The following is a 22,393-nucleotide window of genomic DNA, read 5'->3' on the forward strand; positions in this document are numbered from 1 at the left end:
ATAAGAGAAAAATTAAAATCATACTTACATATCCATATTCCAAATCCCAGCACCAGCAGTAATTGCAAAACCTCACAAAACACGCCCTGAGAAAGTCCCCAATGAGGATTGTGACGTACGTGGTCAGAACATCAGAGACGGTCAGCCGCACAAATTCCTATTGAGACAATATCTCTGTTAAAACCCACGGTTCTGTTTTCCAGTGGGCCTAGTGTTGACATCAAATTTGTTGTTTTTCTAAAAAATTATTGGTTTGAAGACTGAAATTAATGGTGAAAGAAAAAAAGACTAGGCATATTTAGTAAATGAAAAATGTATCATCCCTACTTTTATTATTTATATTTTATATATAAAATTTCTCTAAACGTTTAAGAATGTAGATAGCCTTCAAATGCAGTTCTATCAGGTCTTCATCATAGTCTCTGTAAAGTGGAATACAGAACTGATTTTCCTTTTCTCTGACTACTAAAACTTCATTTTCCTCATTTCTGCTATGTACTAACTTTCAAATTTCTTTTAGCCATCATTTCTTTCTAATTTCTTTGGAAGTCAGGATGTTGACAGTGAGTTGAATTAGAGTTGCTGATTTCTTTCTTACGGCAGTGAACTCCCTAAAAAAAGGCCACCCTCCTAGCAGAAGCAGATGCTGTCTGTCAATTCTACTCCACTCCTCCTGCCAAAGACTGGCACCCAGCTGCGAATAATTTCATGTTTAGACGGTATATTAAGCAGAAGAAAGACACCCAGAAAGAAGAAAGCCAACATTCACTGTCTAACATAAGCATCAGGGTTAACAGGAACCACTTGCTAAACCTTCATGACTGCGACTGGTAGATTTTTGTTGCAGGAGAGATGTGAGAAGCTGGTTTGAGTCACAGCTTTCTCTTTTAGAAGTGAGCAGCCTCACGTGTCTCTCCCAGGCAATTAAGGACCGCAAAGGAAGATTCTCGATTCTTTCCTGGACTACCATTCAGAATTTCACAGTAACAAGAAAGCCCTCTCAAACATTCACCACTGGTCCCATCAGGGCTGGGAGAAAGCAGGTACCTTCTGGTTAACTTTGGTGGCGGCCACAGTCAGATTGTGGAGGTCCTGGGGATTACAGTCGGTTTCGTTCATGCAGCAACTGGGGGGGATGCCATGTTCCAGGAAGTAGGGGCTGGTGCTCCAGTTGGTGTAGTTCTGCACGCCACAGCAGCTCAGCTATTAACAGGGACAGGAAAAGAATCAGAGTGGCAGATCAAAGACATTGTGGTCTCCTCACTCACTGCCCTGCACCTTTTAAAAGAGAAACACAGGCTAAGCCCCTAAGACAATATGCCCAGCTCTGGTGAGTAAAGATGAACTGAAGCTCCACTAACAATTATAATCACTTCAATGCCCATTTGATCTCAAAGAAGGAAGTGCTAGGTTATATATTGTGTTGGCTTTTTTTATCACCTCCACTAAACAAAGCAGTGCTTCTCTGTCCCATGTGAGTTGAGTGCTGTTAAAGATACAGATGTCAACTAAATCAGGATTATTGATGGGGCAGCCAAGGTAAATACGGTTTTTAAAAACTCTGCACTGGGATCTATACTAGTAAGTAAAAAAAATAGTTTTTTTAAAAGATACACATAGAAGAAGAGAGAGAGAGCTGGTGTAGATAAACTATAGCCCATCGGCTGTTTGTATATAAGGTATTATTGGGACACAGCCATGCCTACTTATTTACATATTGTCTGTGGCTGCTTTTGTGCTAGAGGTGGCATTTCTTTTTATGTTTATTTCACAATGAGATTATTTTTAGTTATGTAATTTTCTCTCAACTTTTTATTTATTTATTTATTTATTTATTCTTTATTTTAGGAAATGATGGGGCTACAAACATTTTGGTTACATGTTATGACTTTGCCACACCCAAACCATAATTTGAGACGTGCCCTCCCCCCCCAACTACGCTCACTGCGTAGTTGTGGGCGGCGTTGAGTAGTTGTGACAGCGGGCGAGACCCTCAAAGCCTAAAATATTTACAATTTGATCCTTTACAGAAAAGGTTTCCCAACACCTGATATAGAGAATATTAAAGAAATGGGGCAAAAATATAATTAATTGGTGAATCTGGGTACAGAGTATACAATTCCTTGTAGTATTCCTGTGACTTTTCTGTGTAAGTTAGAAATTTTATCAGAATAAATTACAAAAAAGTACTGTTCTGGAGTAAAACAAACAAAACCCACAAAACAAGAAAAACCAAAGCAAAAACCTCCCCAGGTGATCCTGATGAGCAGTCAGGCTTGAGTGCCAGCACCTGAGACCCTAAATGCTTCCAGGCAGGAAACTTCTCTTTTATTTCCCTCACATCCTCTGCAAAGCACCAGGTAGCCCAAGCCATTCGCATATCTGACAGATCCTCGGTTTCTTCTACGTCCAGTCTCCACTCCCATTCCACTTCCCCAGACAGGGAACACAGCTCACCTGAGCTCTCTACCCAGCCTGAAGACATTGATTCCAGAAAGCCAGTGTTTGGGAGCCAACTAAGCAAGACTTTCATACACTCACTGCCTAACTCCTTTCTCAGGGTTCAGATCTTAAGGGCAAATGAGCTGTGCTTGGCATGCTTGCAACCCTTGCCGATGCATGGCGCACTCAAAGGAGTTGGTTTTCCTCGACACTAATTACCCGGATAACCGGAGTCTGGACAAGGACTGGGTGTCAACTGTTGGAAATGGAACTGGACCACAAGTTAGAGAATGACAATCAACAGCAAATGCTACTGGCCCAACCTACTGGCAGCCCACAAGTCTAAGCGCAGACCTCAGAGGTGGTTCCCATCCCAATCTCCTTTCCTGGAACTTACGCTGCGCTGCACATGGTCCACTGCCCGGCTCCTCTCATCATTGCCATTGTAATTCTGCATGGCATCTGTGTAAGTCCTCAGGAAGGTGTCCTTGATCTACGGAAGACAAGGAAGGATACAGTCGCAGTCCTCTGTAGCCCAAACTGACTCAGATCCACACTGACTTCTATCTCAACATAGCCTCCTCTGAAGGTCTCTGAATAAATGTGGGCCAAGGAGGGAATGCTCCGTTTCCAGAGACAAAAGAGCTCCGAAAATTCATCAAAGGGTTTATTAGCTCAGGAATTTAAAAATATTGTCCCTCTCAGCCCCAATCCAGAGAAAGCCTGACCTGTTAAATGACCCACTGAAGTGGCCAGTCTGTCTCTGGAAGGGCTGTGATGGTGACCTGCCAGACTTCAGGCATAAATTTTCTAGTTATTTTTTTTGAATTAAAGCCCATCTTTCTTTCTATAACTTTCTCTGCCCTGGCATAGAAGAATGATAACAGGACAGACCATTAAAGGGACAGAAAGACTGATATTTTGGCTCAAAACGGATCCTTATTCTACCATACAAGAATGGAGCAAAACCAACTTTCACTTACCTGTCTTTATTGAGGCAAAAAAAAGGCTAAAAGACAAGAACCTTTTTCCATTAATAAAAGATTAACAAAATCCTTTCTCCTTCTCTGTGAACACATTTGACCTTGGGGTAACCTTCAAGCTCCCTTCCCCTGGAAACCTGATGGTGGGGTGTCAGGTATGTTATTTGGCATCCCTGCTTATGGTAAAACTGACCTGATTGGTGAAATGACTCTAGATTGGGAGGACAGCAAATGACAACAATTACCTTGTGGGAAGCTTAGGGCTGAGTATGGTGACTTTCCTAACTAGGTATACTCCTTGATGCAATACTGTAAACCTGCAGTCCCCAACCCCTGGGCCGAAGACCAGTACCAGTCCATGGCCTGTTAGGAACCAGGCCACACAGCAGGAGGTGAGCGGTGGGTGAGTGAGCAAAGCTTCATCTGTATTTACAGCCACTCCCCTGAGCTCTGCCTCTCCCACTCCCATCCATGTAAAAATTGTCTTCCATGAAACTGGTCCCTGGTACCAAAAAGATTGGGGACTGCTGCTCTAAACTATGCCCATGAGACAGTTACAAGAGATAAAGAAACACTTGTTATGTGGAGCTTCTAAGCCAAGGTGGCTACCACACCCAGCTGTGACATTTCATTTCACTGCGTTGAGTTGTCTCTTGGGGTGGGGAGCTGTACACGGCAATAGGCCCTGGACCACTCTGAGGACTCATGCTGAAGAAACAGGCCTGGTACTGCCCTCCAGGCAAGCTCTGCTTTCCTTCACTATATCCTTCTGAGTAAAGGGCACTGAATGTGACCTATAGTCATCAAGTAAGTTTGACTATTTTAGCCAAAGTGAAAGCCAGTACTGGTGGTCAAAGAGTGGCATTACACCCCCTGCCCACCACACTCTAAGTGTTTTTGATGAAAAGAGGTTATGTAGATGAGGATTTCCAGGCCCTAAGTAGTAGGAACCATTAAGAGAAAAACCCCTCTGTAGAGCACGGGCGCAGCAGCACAGGAGAGGAAAGCACACAAGGGCTCAGGTAGGAGCTTCTGGAATTCATACTGTACTTGGGGCACCTGCTAGGGCTTTCAAGGCCATGACTTCGTCAGGTCTCACTTCACTAGAGAGTAAGAAAGGGGAGTATACTTCCAAATATAGCACTCATATGAAATGGCTTCTGGAAGTCAGCTTTTGGCATCTGGGATAATGCCTCTGGCGAAGGGAAAAACCAGGGCAATGGGGAAAGGAGCAGCGTGCACATTAGGCAAGCTCACTGGGAACTGAACTTGGCCAAGCACAAAAGCAGGGCGTGGGAACAGAGGATGCCAGACTTTCAAGACCCACAGTGACACTCTACCTCACTGTGTTTTCCACCTGTATCTTACGTTTTTTTCCTTTTTAACACTTGTGTATCTACTTCTGGCTTTCCTGCTATTTACAGAGTACAATAATGGATTTTTGAGGCAGCAAGACAATTAGTTCGGCTTGCCTTTGCAATCTCAACAATCTTGTTATGCAGATACACACTTGTGCCTTGTTGAAGCAACTATTTTTAAAGGAATATTTAATCTATATTGAAGGCCACTGCTTTAAAACAGGTGGAATATCATTTTATGTAATAGCTACATGGAGAAATAGAGTGAAGATCAACAATTAAGGTTTTGAGTTTGGTGAAATTCCTGCATTTAGAATTTCATTGGAGTTTCAAGTCCTATTACATGACATTTGGAAAACAGCAATACCACTAGAGAAACCAGGTAGCATATGCACCCTTTACACATTTCAAGAGGTTTCAAAAATCCTCCTCCCAAAGACCCTTTAACTCAGTTCTCCACTTCTTGTATACTCACCTCATGACGAAACACAAACCCTGAAATGCCAGCTACGAGCTCAGCCAGGAACACCAGGGACAGAAACATGGCATACTGAAAATCAAGTGGACAAGGACAAAGTCAGATATGTCGGGATTAAGAAGAAGGCTTCTGCAGGGCAGGTTACTTCCTCTGAGGGGGAATTGGACAAATCCTCATGCTCCCTAGACAAAGTTTAGAAAGAGTTTAAAAATATCCTTCTTCAGATTTACCCACATAAGCCTCAATATAGGGAGGTGAGTTTAATATGCATAAGCATTTTGGGGTACACATGCTAAGGAGAGCTCATTGAGAGACTAGCATTGTGTCTGTCAGCTCGGCTCAACCAGGAGAAACCTGGAAAGGCCTTTTATAACTAAAGTATCCACTATTTGTAACACTAGAATCTTTGAGCTAGGAAAAAAAAACTGCTTTGGAATTCACAGGACACAGTTCTGTCCTGTCTGGGGGTTCTTCTTAACCACCTTCCTCACAATGGTCATCTAACATCTGCAGGCCCACCCCCTGCAGCCTGTTCTGTTTTGAAGCTGTTGCAATTGTTGGAAAGACTTCCTTTGCCTCGGCCACAAGTCTGCCTACTTCTAACTTCCACTTGCTGGTGTCGGTTCTGCTTTCAGGAGATATAAGAACCAGCCCAACCTCTGTTCTCTACACTAGCCCTTCATGTATGTGACACAGCCAGGATGTAAACCTGCTGCTTCTCTTCATTTCTCCAGTTTCCTTAACCATGTCTCAGGCAAAACAGCTACAAAACTGCTTCACTTGGAATTGTATCACTCCCATCTGGGCCCAAAGAGCAGAATGTGCACAGGAGGACGTTCCTCTTCAGTATGGCGGTCATCTCTGAACATAGTAGCCTTGGCAGCTTTCTGTGGGGCTGCTTGCCATTCTTGTTCCCGATGCTGCATTGAGTTTATGGTCTTTCAAGAAGCAAATATGCTACACTACTAACGACATCTGCAACCATCTAATACCCTCAGTGCTTCTCATCTCATGCTGCCTGTATTTCCCAAGTTGATTTTGTGTGTGTGTGTGTGTGTGTGTGTGTGTGTACACACGTGTTCGTGTCTCAATTCAGGGACATTACATGGTATTTATGAGATATTAAGGGTTTCCATCTTTGTGACTTTGAAAAGCAGATAAAAGGAAGGAGAATTAATTCCTTACCTACAAGGCACATGTCTTACAATCTGCTGCTTCTCATCTCAAAATGAAATACGACGGTTCTGAACATTTGCTATGGCCCTAAATGATGGTGTGGGATGGGGATAGGCTGCACATGGCCACATTACTTACCTGTAAAGTGTACATATGTTTTGTAAAGTATACATATGCACCCAGAATCATAGATCATTTTTCTTAGGTAGTGGCACATGTATTAAAAGAAGGAAATACTGGCTTAAAATGCAAATTTCCTTCTAAATATTAACAAAATTCTCTACAAAGCACAACCACTAAAATATTAAATGTGCAGTTATAAGTAGAATGCCCCATGTATATGACTTCTCTCTCTCAATTTCATACAAAATGCAATCAGAAGCATACTTTACTCTGGGAAGAGTCTCACAGTAGGCCTAGACTTCACCAGAAAGTCACACAGGAAAATAACTGTCAGGAGGTAGAAGAAAGAACATTTGTCTCTGTGGCTGAAAGTCCTCCTAGGTTTGAGTTCTCATCTTGTTATGGACTAACTCTTAGAAAAGAGGCAGCCTCTCTGGGCCTCCATAAAGTAGACACAGTTATTTTAAGTTGTTTTGCAATTAATGAGGTTAAATGAGGACTGTAAAATTGTAGACTGACTGTTAATCAAGTGACCTCTGCTCTCATCAGCCAGATCAGCACTTTTCTCTCTCCAGCAAGTTCTCTGCCACTAGGAGCTTCCAGAGAGTGGCTGCTTCACCTACAGAAGACCTTGGCCAAAAGCCTATTGGGAAGAGCTTGTATTAAATACAGGTGGTAGGTGTTAGAATTTTTATTTTTCTAAATGAAAACATTAGACTAGAAATAGTCCTGGTTTTGGAAAGAGACATACATGGGTTCAAATTTCAGTCTTCCACACATTAGCTGTGTGAATTTGGGCAAGTTATGTAACCTCCAAGTCTCTATCACTTAACATAAAAATACAACCTACACTGTATGGTGGTGGTGAGGAGTAAATAAAATGTAATATGCACCCCGTATAGCATCTAGCACACAAAAGGAACTTAATGATATTTTTAAAGCTTCATTTTGTTTTTAATGGACACATAAAAATTGTACATATTTACGGGGTATAGTGTGATGTTTTAATACATGTATACATTGTATAATGATCAAATCAGGGTAATTAGCATATCCATTATCTCAAATATTTATCATTTCTTTGTGCTAAGAACATTCAAAATCCTCTCTTCCGGCTATTTTAAAATATAGAATACATTATTGTTAACTATAGTCACCCTACTAGATCACCAAATATTCCTCCTATCTAACTGTACCTTTGTACCCATTGGCCAACCTCTCCCTCTCTCTCCTCTCCTCTCCAGCTGCTGAACAAAAAATAACAAATGCTAAAAAGGATGTAGAGAAAGAGGAACTCTTATACACTCTTGGTGGGAATGTAAATTAGTATCAGTCATTATGGACAATAGTATGGAGGTTCCTCAAAAAGTTAAAAACAGAACTACCATATGATCCAACAATCCCACTACTGGGTACATATCCAAAGGAAATGAAATCAGTATGTTGTAGAGATATCTGCACACCAATGTTTACTGCAGCATAATCAACCTACGTGTCCATCAACAGATGAATGGATAAAGAAAATGTGGTATATATACACAATGGAATACCATTCAGCAATAAAAGGAATGAAATCCTGTCATGTGCAACAACATGGAGAAACCTAGAAGATATTATGTTAAGTGAAGTAAGTTAGGCACAGAAAGGCAAATACTGCATGATCTTACACATATGTGGAATCTAATAAAGTTGATCTAAATGATATCTTAAAAGACAGAAATCAGATAAAATCAAACCAAAATACCAAAAAACTTCTCTACTCCCCAAAGCCTCACCTGCCACTGAACTCTCCAGTGTTAGAAGAGGAAAATGGTAGTATGTTGTGAAACTACCTCTAGAAGAGGCCAGAGATAACTGTTCCATTGTTAACACATGCATCCTATTTATGACATTATACTTAGCTATGGGACAATTCTGCCGCAAAAGCAAACATAGAGTTAGAACATGCAAGTATCCCCTCTCCTGCCCTCCTTCAGTCATAGTATTTGGGCTGGGAGAAACATTGGTGATTTAGTCCTATATTATTTTTCACAAATGGGGACAAAGGCCCAGTGAAGGTTACATCCTTGCCACTGAAGACTTAAGCCAGTTAGTGTTGGAATCAGTCAGGTCTCATCACCAGGTTTCCTCCTTTTTCCTTGTTTGTACAGTTGGTTTTCTAGCAATCTTTTCTCCCCTTGCTATTCATTGTATTAAACAAGAAGTTCTCAGCACCAGCTATATTATAGACTTCCCTGAAGAACTTTTAGAAAATATGATGCCAGGGTCTTACCACCAGAGATTCTAGGTTCAATTGGTTGGAGGTAAGACCCTGGCAGAGGTGTTTTCAAACAGCTGCCCAGGGGATTTAAACATACATCCAGAGTTAAGAACCACACTAGACCAAAAGAAACTCTCGTGTCTATGGAAAGTATTAGAAGGTAGGCTTAGGGTGCTGGGATAGAGTGTCACGTGACAGCAGCAGAAGTGCCTCAATATGGCCTCATTACAGCTTTTCCACCAACCTGGAAGAGTTGGTGGTAGCTGAGGTGTCAGCCTCCTGCATGGTTTGTAGGATGGAAAGTGGCCAAGTCAAGTACCACTTCCATGAGGTTGCCAACAAAGAGGCTGACTGCCCAGTACCAGTTGGGAAGGTGGCTCCTTTCCAGTGAATCACCCCTCCAACATACACACATGTCACTAGGTGGTATTAAATGTTACTACACCCTAGGGCTAAACAGGGACAGGCAACATGGCCCTGATGGACTCTCTGCTTCCCTCTTTCATGGAATGAGACATGTGAAATAAATCATTTTCAACAAAATTATTTTTTGAGGAGAGGTCCTGGCTCACCAGTTTCAATAGCCTGTCCTTTCCCTTTGGGAAGCATCACTGCTTTGTCTGTTCTGGGGAGAGTATAAGCACCCAGCACAGGTCTTGGTTGCCAATACCTGGCGCTGCATCAACCATCTGAGTGGGGAGACTCTGGCTTAGCTCAACTCTCATAGCACTAAGGCCAGGGAATGCAGGTTTAGAAAAGAATACGCACATGCATCCATCTATGGCCAGGCTCAAGGAGGCAGAAAGTATGTCTCCAATGGGAACTTGGAGGTGAAAGGGTGCTTATGTTCAGGATGCTGCCTTGCCCACCAAAGCTGCACATCACGTGCTTGAGGGGATTTTTCTAAGAGTTCAAAACTGGAACAGGGCATCTTGTCATGAGGCTATAAATGGCCTTTTAGAATTGCTGGCCACTGCTTTGTCATCATCTACCTTGAGGTACTAGGACTGATTTATTGTGCCAGGCTATGTTTGGGATTAAAGGGTAGATTAGGTAAGAATCTGGACTAAAATTAAAATCAATGGATATTAAGGCCTTTTCTGTGGCCTCAAGAAGGGCCACTTCACCTTCATGTGATTTACGTTTTTACAAAAAAAATGTTGAAAAGATTAGTATTATGTTGTGACATACTCACCAGTTTCAGCATCCATGGGCTACCACGGCATGTAGCAAAGCATCCAAACAGGCCAAAGACAACAATAGTGGTGCCAGTTCCAATGAGCACATAGGGAGCATTTGTGGAGTTCTCGGCAATAAGAGAGATATAGGTGCCCAGAGTAAGCTTGCCCCAGACTCCAACAGCCAGCAGGATCACCCCAGTGATCTGAAAAGGGGGAGAGGAGAGTGTGAAACCTTGAGAGAGGTGAGAATCAACACAAAGCAATGTGGCCAAATTTGGAGACTCAAGCTTCCATGAGCAAGATGGTACTTGCTGCAGGATTCCCTGAGCAACAGGAAATGTCAGAGACTAAAAGCATCATAGAGTAAAGACACTTTGATTTTATCCTATTAGATCTGCCCCTTACATAATCCCATATGTGGTTCTTGTGTTAACTGAAAGTCAAGCCAATAATAAAGAACTTTTTTTTTTAAAAAAGCTACTTAAAAAGTATATCATAAGACAGGTCTGAGAGCCTTCCTCCAGCTGCTGTCTGATGCCAAGCTAGGTACAACCCCAGGAAGAATGTCACTTGCCCTCTTTGATGGCATGTGTATATACAGTATGTTAAGGACATCCTGCACAATGTTTTAAGGAACATGGTGATCTCTCTGACTATTATTGCAAAAATCTCCACAAAAATAAGTATTCCAAATATTTTTGAATACCCATTGATGTGCTGTCTCATTTACAATACTTTATTCAATATAAAATAACAGAAGAATCTGAATAATTCCTGGAATTAGCTGTAATGCGATTTGTCAAATCCCACTGATCAGTCTAAAGGAAATCCCTACAGCATGTCTAAACTAGAACCCTGTATCAATCAGGCCCTCACTTCAGGGGACAGATTTGAGGCTACGAGCTATGCCTAACTCTCCACTCCCTACAGGCCACACAGCCTGGCAGCTTCAGCTGCTGAAGCCACCAGGGTTGCTTTACATCTCTAACCATCTCCCCAGCTGGTCTCTCCTTCAGTTTGCCAGTAGCTTAGCAACTCATTCAAACTGACAGCCTTCTAACTGCTACCTCTTCTGATAATGCATGAGTTTGAAAGAAACCTGGATGTTGAGGGAGCCCTTCTCCAGTTTTGTCCCATCCTAGAGCCCAACGTCTTATGCCAAATGCCTCTGACCCCTGTCCAGCCTGCCCACTCAAGTGAGGAGGCAAGACAGGAAACTGGAAAGAATCAGCTTGAAACAAATCAATACCCACCTTGCCAAGGTTTCCCCTGTCAATTAACACACTGTTCCTTAACGTCTGTGATCACCACCGAATACATGCTATATACCATGAACCAAGTGGCTGGTACAGTAAAGATGCCTAGGCATCTCTCCTTTACATTCTGAAAACACTTGCTGTAGTTTGGGACCATCAAGCTCCATTATCAGACTGCTTCTTGAGCAGGAAAAAGAATGGACCGTGCACCTTTCCCCATATCAGGTAAGGGTGGGCTCTACCTATACGGGGAGAGAGGTCAGCAAAAACAATAAGACCCTGGTGACTCTCCCCGACTCCAGTAGCCTCTCTACTTTGTAGAACCATCACTGTCAAAGACAGAATTAAAAGTTTTAAATCAGTAAAAGAACAAGAAAATTGCGCTACTTTTATTAGGCAAAGATGAATTATTGCCATGCAGTCTTGAGGAGAAAGTGTTTGACACTAATATCTGGGAGAACGTGGCCTAGTGGAGGCTGACTGCCTTTGAAAAGTTCCAATGGGGATGGCCTTAGTGAATTAAAGAAACCAAGGACACAAATGTTGCCAAAAATTCCAAGTCCTCTGCTGACACCTGGTGGTTGCTAAAAAAAAGTACCTTCCTTGAACAGTCTCTTCTGCCATATTCCCCCAGATAAAAATATAAAATACTTTTTACCAGCTGAAATAAAAACGTAAGAACCAACTCTCAAGTTATTAGGGGTAAGAACGCAGTGAATGCTATGTACAAAATGAGTGTCTTCGGCTATCTTTTATTAATGCCCAGCACAGTGCCAGACACAGAGTAAATGTTCACTATTCATTGACCAAAAAAAAAAAAAAAAAAAAATTCATTTCTCTGGGTCTTAGAATCTGTATTTTATAAAACAGAGCCTGTCAAATGCCAAATACTTACAAAATGTCTACATCAGGTAAATACTGTAAGGTCATTTAAAATGGAGCCAAAGAGAAACTTCCCCCATACTTTCCACTCTAGCATTATCAGACTAAAGCTGCAAATATCACAAATTAAATGTATTGAACAAAAAGAAAAATTCAGTTAAGCTAGTCATTATTTAGGCTGAATATAAGTCTCATCTAGAGACTTTGTGACTTCATGGGATTGCTTGCAAATATTTAATAACTCTTCAGCTATGAACTGAACAGCTGCAGTCTATGTACTGCTACTGCTGATCCTTATTGGAATGTGATTGCTTTAATGAAAGTGTATACTACTTATTGAGTATAAGAGTCTGATATTATCTTACATTTCCATGACCAGTGATTTCATGAAGTTCAGTTACTACCATAACAAATCTTATATGCAGTATGTCAAAGTTAACAGAAATCCTGATTTTAAGGCAAACAGTATTAAGACTGTTTTTATGCCTTTTCTCCTTTTAAAACATAATTTATCCTAAAACAACCATTGCTTTGTATAAAAGTGTATATGAAGCTTCTTCTCATGTAAAGTACAAAGCCGACAATGCCAATGTGTTAAAAATGTTCATATAATGTAAATTATACAAATATTCCATTTTTGGAAAAAGATTCTTTTTGCAGATCTCAAAGGTGCCTCTTAAAGTTTGCCAGTGGGTGCAAACAAACACAACACTATGGGCACCATATTGCATGGGAGAAAAAACATTCAACATCCTGATCTTGACCAAGTCAATCACACTCTAAAGGGACTCATGCTCCTCTGAATAATGTGGAGACTGGGTTAGATCAGCCCCTTCCAGCACACATGTGCTAGGAATCTAAGAATAACCCGGAGAGGAAAGGCCTTCTCCAACGCTGCTATTGTCATACTCAAACACTCCTAATGGATCAGGCTCTGAGTTTGGAAGCCTGAACTTCACATATGTAAGGCCTTCTGCACACACCACAGCCTGTCTCTTCGGCCTTATCTTCTTCACTGCCCTTTATTTACTCTATATAGTTCCAGAAAAACTGAGCTATTCTCTGTGCGGTTCCCAACCTTTGTTCATGATGATCCTCTTACCTAAAATTACTGTCCTTCCTATCGCTCCCTGCCTATATCCTAAACTCTTCTGGTACACACTATACCCACTCCTCCCAACCTCCTTAAACTTCCTCTGTAGTATGCTATTGTCCTGCTGTGCCCTATCCCTCTCCCACACACAGCCAGGACTATGATCCCCTTGAGGGCAGGAGCTGTGTGCCTTGTACACTCAATGCCCAATACATGTAGGCTGAATGAATGAATAAGCAGCCAGTTGTAGAGTTAAGAAAGGGAAAGAAGTTTCATGTTTGCCATCCACCCACTATACCCTCTGAACCACTGTGAGGTACTATCAGCAATGGTAAGAATGTCAATGTGACCCATTGAGTGGGCCAATAATCTGGGGAAATAACAATGTTAACAACAAAGAAGAAAAGATTAAATGACAAGGGAGAAAAAATGGTTGGGCTAACAGTGGACCCTTAGGTGAGTAAGACCATATTTGGTGGTGATAGTGGTGGTGGACTTGGGGTGAATATTAGAAGAAATTTCCAGGCGGTTGAAGGGGGGAAAAAAACTACCAAGGGCTAAAATTTCCATAAAACACGATAATAAATTAGCACTTTCTCACGTTCTTCCTAGTATAAAAATGTTTCTTACCAAGGATAAGAAACAGACAAAGAAAAGACAAAGACAAAAGTCACTGTCATCTGCATGATGATTTTTTTTTTCTTGGTTCCTGTCAACACATACTCACCCATATATGTACCTTTGCAAGCAGCCACAGGAAAGCCACTTCTCAAACATTTAAAAGTTCAAAGTCAAACGCAAGGGATGGGTTCTTTTGGCATCTGTCTCTCTCCTACTTTTAGGCACAATGAGTAAGTTCAGAGTTCACCAAAGCAATTTTGTGTCTGAGCTCCTCAGAGACCTCAAATTCCTAAATCAATCATCAGTGCAAGTTATCTTTCTTGTGGCAGTTTTGCTTCTTTCTCAGAAGAATCAATTAGCAAGTAGCCAATGCTGCGGTTTGAGGAGGAGACAGATCAGAGATCATAGATAAACCGCAGGAATGGCCTGCTGAAGGATCATCACCATCTTTCATGCTCCCAAATCAACCAAGAGCCAGGAAGGCAGGCCCAGCACTCCATCAGCAGTACCCAGGCTGAGGCTTTCAGTCTCCTGCTCGTTCCCAGCATCTCATCTTTCTGCGTGCCTGCACCGCAGCTCAAAATTTATGGGTAGCAGAATACCACTAGCTATTACTAATTTAGGCTTGGCGATGAGGCTGAGTAAAACTATAACTGTAGCATTAGAAAAGTTAGATCACAACTAGAAAAGCTCTTGTGTGATAGTATGTATTACTCTAAAATTACACTGAAAGAAAATTACAGATAGGTTTGACAATATGCCAAGGGGTGTCTGAAATGCTCTGGGAGAGATTTACTTAGGTTCATTTTAATCCTAAAGTAGATATTAGGGGAGTAGGCAGCAGACATAAATGAGTCCCCTTGCTCCTGCCAGGTCAACTGGGCTAATGCTGAGAAGTCTCGCTGCTGACCCTGTCTTGATCCTCCCTCCTGATCCTCATAGCAGAGCCAGGGATATAGGGTTTCGATCTTTCTCACATGTTCAGAGGCATTTTACTTGAGCCCACTCTCTTTTCTGCACGCAGATCACAGACCTTCTGATGAAATTGCTGCAGCTGCTCTCATGTAGTGCCAGGTTCGGGTCTGAGAGGGTAACGTCCCAATTTCTTCTCACTAAATCCGTAATATGTAGTTTGTGAGCCCCAGCTTCTCAGTGAACATATGCATGCTATTCTAATGATGACGTAAGTTTTTTTTTATCATGCAATTAAAGAAAAAAAAAAACAACAAAAAATTGAATCATAGAGGTATAAGCTACCTAGAAGAGACTCCTTTCTAAGAAGCCATATGGGATAGAAAGTACTGCATCTAAAAACCGATCAAAAGAAACACACAGAAGAGATCACAGGCAGAAATCTCAGCTAGATTGCATTTTAGGTGAAAGCCACAATTCAATCATCCCAGAGGTTTACAGGTTAATTCCTTGGCGACTACACACAGAGATACTGTGAAAGAAATATCCTTCCTCCACTCCAGATAGTTTTATAACTCAGAAATAATACATGGCACAGAAACTCCATATATATCATAAATAATTAAAATACAGGTTTCCTCAGACATTAGGTTTTAAGAAGAAAAGTAACCAACAAACTATTCATTCAGCTGAATCTTACGTGAGTCTGTGTGATGAGGGGAAGGAGGGGAGGGTGAGTTTTTGCACAATGTGGGAACCTGATTTTGTAGAGGCAGATAAAGTGACCAGAAGGGTAAAGAAACCAGAGGCTTCTATAATTTCATAGTCTTCTCTTTAAGTCTTAAAGAAGTAACAGCGTTAATCCATTATATTTACAACCTAAGATTTTATTACAAATTATTTGTGCGTACACTTAGTAGATTTTAAAATATACTAAGTTTTCCTTTGCTTTGTTGGTGTAAAAAAATAAAATAGACTAAGAACCAGAATTTATTGGGATTTTTCACTGGGATTGAGAACCCACTCCTGACGGATGGCAGAAAGGGACTCAATATATTTAAAAAAATGTTAAAGCTCTGGGCTAGGGGTTAGGAGATCAGGGCTTCAGTTGCAGGTCTTTTTCTTTCTTCTTCTTCTTTTTTTTTTTTACTAATTAGCTGTGTGACTTTGGGCAGATCATCTAACCTTTCTGGGCCTCAGTTCCCTCTTCAGTGAGATCAAGAGGTGGAGAAACCTGATTTCCAGTGCTTCTCCCCAGCTCTAACATTCTGATACAACAAATCTGAATCTCAAATATATTCATGTGCCTTTGGACAAACAAGCAAAAGAAAGTTTATAAGGTTCTCCCTGTAACTGATAAACTGCCAGCAGTAAGGGTAGGAAAGTTGGCTCATTTCTAGATATGAAGCCCACTGTTCTGTCAGCTTTCTGAGGTAGCAAGAGGCTCCTAGGTAAGAGAGGTAAGGAAGAATGCCCAGCAGGGCACACATTTGTAGTTTGCACAGACATCCAAAAATTCATAAGCTCACTAGCATAACAAAAGCTTTTCTTTATATATGAAGACACCATTGTTTTCTTAATGGCAATATAACATATGCTTTCAACGGTTCCTCTCTAGGCAAGTGTTTTGGCCAATTCAACCCTTTGCTCCATCATTTTTGTGTCTATGTGTACTTGTTGTACGTGTTGGGGGGTATGAGGAAGAGAAGACATGTCGCATGGCTGAGAGATTAATGGAATCATTAAAAAGGATAAAGAAGTTGAGAAGAGGGAGAGGAGATAATCTTAAATGCTGATTTGTTAAAACTGAGTCTGAGAACCAATAGGAAATCCAGAGACCGTCTGGTCCAGGCTCCATTTTCTGTTTGGGCTTGAAGTGATCAAAGGCCACACAGGTAACATATTTGGATGGCAGTTATGGACTTGGGGCTGGAGTTCGGGAGCGAGTCAGACCTGCAAGTGAGGACTGCGGCCAGAAGTGACAGCTGAGAGAACAATGAATCTCAGGAAAAAGAAGCAGAGGATGGTGGGAAGGTCAAAGGCTAAGGCTCGAAGAAAACTACTGTCATTAAAACGTGTGAGGACAACGTTGGAAGACGGGAAACAGGAGACACAGAACAGAGTGGACAAGTCTATGAAGACAGCTGCCAATAGTAGAAGTAGGAGACATGGGGAAAAAAAGAAACATTTTTCCCCTTTAAAGACTTCTGAGAAATAAAATACCAGCACAATTCATTGACCCCAGGTATACTAATGAGCAGACGTGGTATTCTTTACTCACACACCCTGTAAAGCCCACTGAGATTATATTTTGTATTTAAATATTATTATATCCTCCAGCAAATTCATAGACTTTAAGTTTCAGGAGCTAGGTCCTGAGCCTAGAGCAATTTGTCACAAACTCTAGCTTCTATTTGAATTTTTTTGGTGACCATTCAGTCAGGGTATGAAATGCAGATTTTCTAAAAGATCACAGATGCTTATGAAAATATGAAAAGGGCTTCAACCAGCACTATGAAAAGTCAGAAATTCCAGCTCAGGCTGTGGTTCCATCACAGGCTCTTTATGTGTGTAGTGAAAACAACTGATCATTTCAGAGGAAATGGCTTCATGCATGCTGTAAGTCCAATAGACAACGCTCCCTTCCGTCAGTTATCTTTAAGTTGCAATCACCAGCTTGCACCACTCGTGGCGCATATCTGCGCCTTAGTTAGTCATCTATAAAGTGACAGGACTAGCCCCAGTGACATCTATAGGGGTCCATCCAGTACTAGAGTTCTTTGTGTTCTTTTTCAATTGCCCAATGGTCTTCAGAGGGACCAAGAACAAGTTCAACTATTAGCTAGGATGCAGAACACACTGGTCAACGGGACAGCATTCACCAAGGGCCTGTGCTGCCTGCGTTCTGTATTCAGCCTGTGGGAGTCTAGCTGGGGGGTGGCTCAAGAAGTGGCTGGCTGGAGACTGAATACTCCTTAATGTCCTAGAAGTGGGCCCTTGAAGTGGTAGAAATTGACCCACATGATGACAGTATTTTCTGAATTAAAAACAGTGTCTGAACATGGCAGACATCTTTAAAATTGGCCTATCACACAAAATCAGGGCTATATAGCTAATAAATACTACTTTATTAAGAGAGCCTTTTACTACTTATATAACTAAACCCCTTTGAATGAGGCCCCAAAAGCTCTACCTTATACTTAATTCCATTATTCAACAAATACGGTCACAGAGAATTTCCAAACATGTTATTAGGGATTCTGTATATCCCACTGGGAAATGAGAAAGAAAGGGCAGCCCTGAATTGATTTCTCATTTCTCTTATATTACTCTAAAAGCTTCTGAACTTTAGGTCTTCTCCACCTTAAAAAATAAATCCCCAAAGAAAAGTGCCCAAAGCAAAAAAAGAATTTAACTCCACATGTATCAGTACACTGAGAAACGTTCCAATACATCAGGGAGGAATGTTAATGGTAGCTTATTCTGAGCCTCTTGGCATTACTTTTTTTTATAAGCATTGTTGATTTCTCCTTGAAAAGTTTTAAAACAAGACTTAGGTTTTTGATTTACATTAATAGAGAGTGTCTTACTCCAATTTCTACTGCTCAAGAACATGTGAAAGGAAGTGAGCAAAACAGAGGTTAAGACTATATGAATGTAGCTCACACCTCTGGTTTCACAATGACCCAGATATATAAATAGATGTCATATAGGTAAATACGTATTAGGAATTGGGACCAGCAAAGCCACTTATCAGGAGATTTATGTACTCAGAAATTAGGACCAGCAGTAGTGACTAAAGTGACAGAAGCTTAATGTTTGGGGGATTCCCTCTATGCCACACCTCCTCTGTGAAACCCCCAAGTTGGTTTCACTTGTATTTAAAATCTGTTGACACAGCTTCACACACACAGAGGCCACGGGAGTGCCAAGAGCACCAACAATCTTAGCATCGTTAGCAGATAGCCAACCAATCACCACTGAAGAAAGAGTTATGGGGAGAAATCATTTCCCTTGTTTCCATTCCTCAGGTGACCAGCACTGTGAAAAGATGGATCGAATTCCACACTAATAAGAAAAGACACTTTTAAAAGAGATCATGTCACAGTAATCTTATAAAAAAGAGCTACAACGATATTAATGTGATTAATGTGTGTTGACAGAAAGTTTCTGCTGACCACACATTTATCCTGCCTTGTATCGTTAATTGCGTATATGCCAAGATTTTAAGAATCACATGGGCTGAGTGTGGCAGCTCATGCCTGTAATCCCAGCACTTTAGGAATCTGAGGCAGGAGAATCACTTGAAACCAGGACTTTGAGACTAGCCTGGACAATATAGCAAGACCCAGTCTCTACAAAAATATTTTTTAAAAAATAGCTAGTAGTGGTGGCATGCGCCTGTAGTCCCAGCTACTCGGGAGGTTGAGGCAGGAGGATCACTTGAGCCCAGGAGTTGGAGGCTATCGTGGGCTGTTCATACCACTGCACTCCAGCTTGGGCAACGGATTGAGACCTTGTCTCAAAAAAATAAATAAATAAAAAAGAGTCATGTGGGAGCGAATAAAGTCCTTAAATCCTTTCCTCCTCTATATCCACCAAAGCCTCAGCCATGCCCTGTGCCTTATTTTCCAAGACAACATGTCCTTCAAACATTCTGTCCTAATCCATTTAAGCAGAATCACTGCTTATCTATGATTCCCAATTTTTAATTTGAAAGCCAGTCACTTTGCCTATAGCATAATATACTTCTGGAGTGCATAGTAGGAGCTCAATAAATACAGGGTGAATCTTAGCAATGAGCTCTTCTTCAAATTCAGCTCCTTTAAGGTGGCTGTGTCCTCGGGAGTCACTGGATGGGAATGAACCTATATGAACTAATCCTAATGATTATTCCGTAAATGTGAACTTAAGTGCCAATCAGTGACAGAGCAGCACACATCTTTCATGATTATGTTGCTGAACAGATTTGGCTTTCCTGGAGTTTCATTATTTTCAAAAGGGAGAATTTTCTTTGCATAATTTCTATATAGGGTTATCATATTCCAAATACCAAAACCAAAACCATAGTCCTAATAAATGCATTATACATAGGAAGCAGCTAGAACTCAGATGGTGAAGAAGGTGCTGAATTCCCATGTTGTCTGTGCCTAAGCATTGATGTGTGTGATGGGCTGTGATGGGGTGTGATGGGGTGGGGTGGTTTCCTTCCAGCTGAAACTGGATAAGACATAATGTCAGAAGAGGACCTACTATTTTTTTCCCCTCACATCAGATGGGTAATGTGCCTGCTTTGTAATAAGGTTTGAGGGAGGCACATCTCACACATCGGTGTGAAAATCCAATCATCATGCTTATGAACTACAAAAGGATATAGGACCTACTATTAAATGGGAAAAACCTGGGGAAGAAAGCATGTATGCAGTGTTCAACAAGATTCTCATATAAACACTGAGGTGGTAACTTCTTTCAGTGATCCTTTCTCCTGAGATGATTTTTTCTTTCTTTTCTTTTCTTTCTTTTTTTTTTGATACAGGGTCTTGATCTGTTGCCAGGCTAGAGTGCAGTGGTGTCATCATAGCTCACTGTAATCTCAAACCCCTGGGGGATCAAGAGATTCTCTGGCCTCAGCCTCCCAAGTAGCTGGGACCACAGGTATACACTACCACGCCCAGCTAGTTTTTATTTTTTGTAGAGACGGGGTCTCACTATGTTGTCAGGATGGTTTTGAACTCCTGGCCTCAAGCAATCCTCATGCCTCAGCTTCCCAAAGTGCTGGGATTACAGGTGTGAGCCACCGTGCCCAGCCTCTCCTGAGATGATTTAAGGAAAACAAATATAAAAAACTACTTCTATTAGTGATTTAATTAATTTTCCTCTCAACACTCACATGCCCATACTGCACACATATGTGATGCTGATACCAAGTAAGATGTATAGGGAAAATTCAGACATCTAATATTGACAGGGAATCATGAAAAAAAAAAATAACTTTCAGGTAATATATTCTTGACAAAAAAGAAAAAAGTCATTTCAGAAAAGCACAAAGAGGGCCGGGTGTGGTGGCTCACGCCTGTAATCATAGCTCTCTGGGAGGCCGAGGCGGGCGGATTGTTTGAGCTCAGGAGTTCGAAACCAGCCTGAGCAAGAGCGAGACCCCGTCTCTACTAAAAATATATAGAAAAAATTAGCCGGGCATGGTGGTGCATGCCTGTAGTCCCAGCTACTCGGGAGGCTGAGGCAGGAGGATCGCTTGAGCCCAGGAGTTGGAGGTTGCTGTGAGCTAGGATGACGCCACGGCACTCTAGCCCAGGCAAAAGAGTGAGACTCTGTCTTAAAAAAAAAAAAAAAAAAGCAAAGCACAAAGAGGACACTTGGCCATCTCTACCACTACTGCCCTGGGTCAAGCCCCCATCCGTCCCTGCCTCCACCCTTGCCCCCATGCCCTATTCTCACCACAGCAGTGAGGGCGATCCTGTTAAAATTGAAATCCAATAATATCACTTCTTCACTCCAAACCCTTCCACCATGTTCCATCTCTCAGAGAGAAAGCCAGTCTTCTTACCCTGGCCTGCAAGGCCCTACTTCACCTGTAACCCTCACTGGTTCCTCTGACATGGCCTCCAGTAACTCTCGCCCGGCTCACTCTGTCCCAGCCTCGCAGGCTTCTTTGCTGGCCCTCACACGCTTTTGGCATACTCCTGCCTTAGGACTTTGCACTGGCTGTTCCCTCTTCTTGGACCTCCAAGATCTCTCATTTCTTCAAGTCTCCGCTCCTCCTTGAGCCCTTCCTTGATGGTCATATTTAAAACCAGAACCCTGCTTTCCAGCAGGGCTCCTGCTGAATTCTCTCCATTGCACTTATCACCTTTGTATATTATTTACCTTAATCTGTACTCCCAAAATGAATGTAAGCTCTGCGAGGGCAGGATTTTTGCCTTATTCATTGGTGCATCACCAAGACAAATGCCTGCTCATAATAGGTGCTCAGTAAATATTTGCTAAAGGACTGAATACAAGATGACAGGTAATTGAGTAAGTGTGAGCTTCAGGGGCTATGAAGTCTGTTGTCACTAGTACTGCACTGAAGGGGCCAAACAGTAGGCCTGACTCCTGTTAAGGCCCGGGCACGTCCACTCAGAGCAAAACCTGTTCTTTGGCCAATTTGCTTCTAATCCAGCACATTGCTTCATAAATGTCTGCTTTTGGCCACAAGAGGGGACTAAATGAGAAAGCATGGGAATGGTTCCTTCTAATCTATCACCACTAATGGAAAAGTAATTTAAAGCTCTAACATCCTATAACTCCACGAGGTCTGTAATTGATGATTAGAAGCCAAGAGAATGAACAGTGTTTATACCAGTAAGATATCTCTCTCTCTCTCTTTCTCTCCTTCTCTTAAAAAATGTACAACCAGGGTACTCACTAAATGCTAGGCACTATGCTAAGTGTTTTAATGCTTTAAACCTGAGGCTTTGGGGCCACATGTGGCCTTCTGGATCCTTGAGTGCAGCCTTTTGACGGAATACAAATTTTACAGAACAAATTTGTTCTGTGAAGTTTGGATTCAGTGAAGGGGCCGCACTTGGGGATCTGGAGGGTCACATGTGGCCTTGAGGCTGCAGGTT

General features: G+C 41.7%; 1 protein-coding gene across 1 annotated transcript in view; it reads right to left on the minus strand.

The window, feature by feature from the left end:
- Positions 1-22,393, minus strand: part of TSPAN7 (tetraspanin 7) — a 120,627-nt gene that overhangs the window by 11,507 nt on the left and 86,727 nt on the right. Inside the window, exons 2-5 of the mRNA XM_012642096.1 lie at positions 10,016-10,204; positions 5,259-5,333; positions 2,840-2,935; positions 1,048-1,203 (exon numbers count right to left, since the gene is read on the minus strand). Of these exons, the coding sequence (XP_012497550.1) occupies positions 1,048-1,203; positions 2,840-2,935; positions 5,259-5,333; positions 10,016-10,204 (516 nt within the window). The remainder of the gene's footprint in view (positions 1-1,047; positions 1,204-2,839; positions 2,936-5,258; positions 5,334-10,015; positions 10,205-22,393) is intronic.

The sequence above is a fragment of the Propithecus coquereli genome, unplaced genomic scaffold (assembly GCF_000956105.1).
Source record: "Propithecus coquereli isolate 6110/MARCELLA unplaced genomic scaffold, Pcoq_1.0 Scaffold173, whole genome shotgun sequence".
Lineage (NCBI taxonomy): Eukaryota > Metazoa > Chordata > Mammalia > Primates > Indriidae > Propithecus > Propithecus coquereli.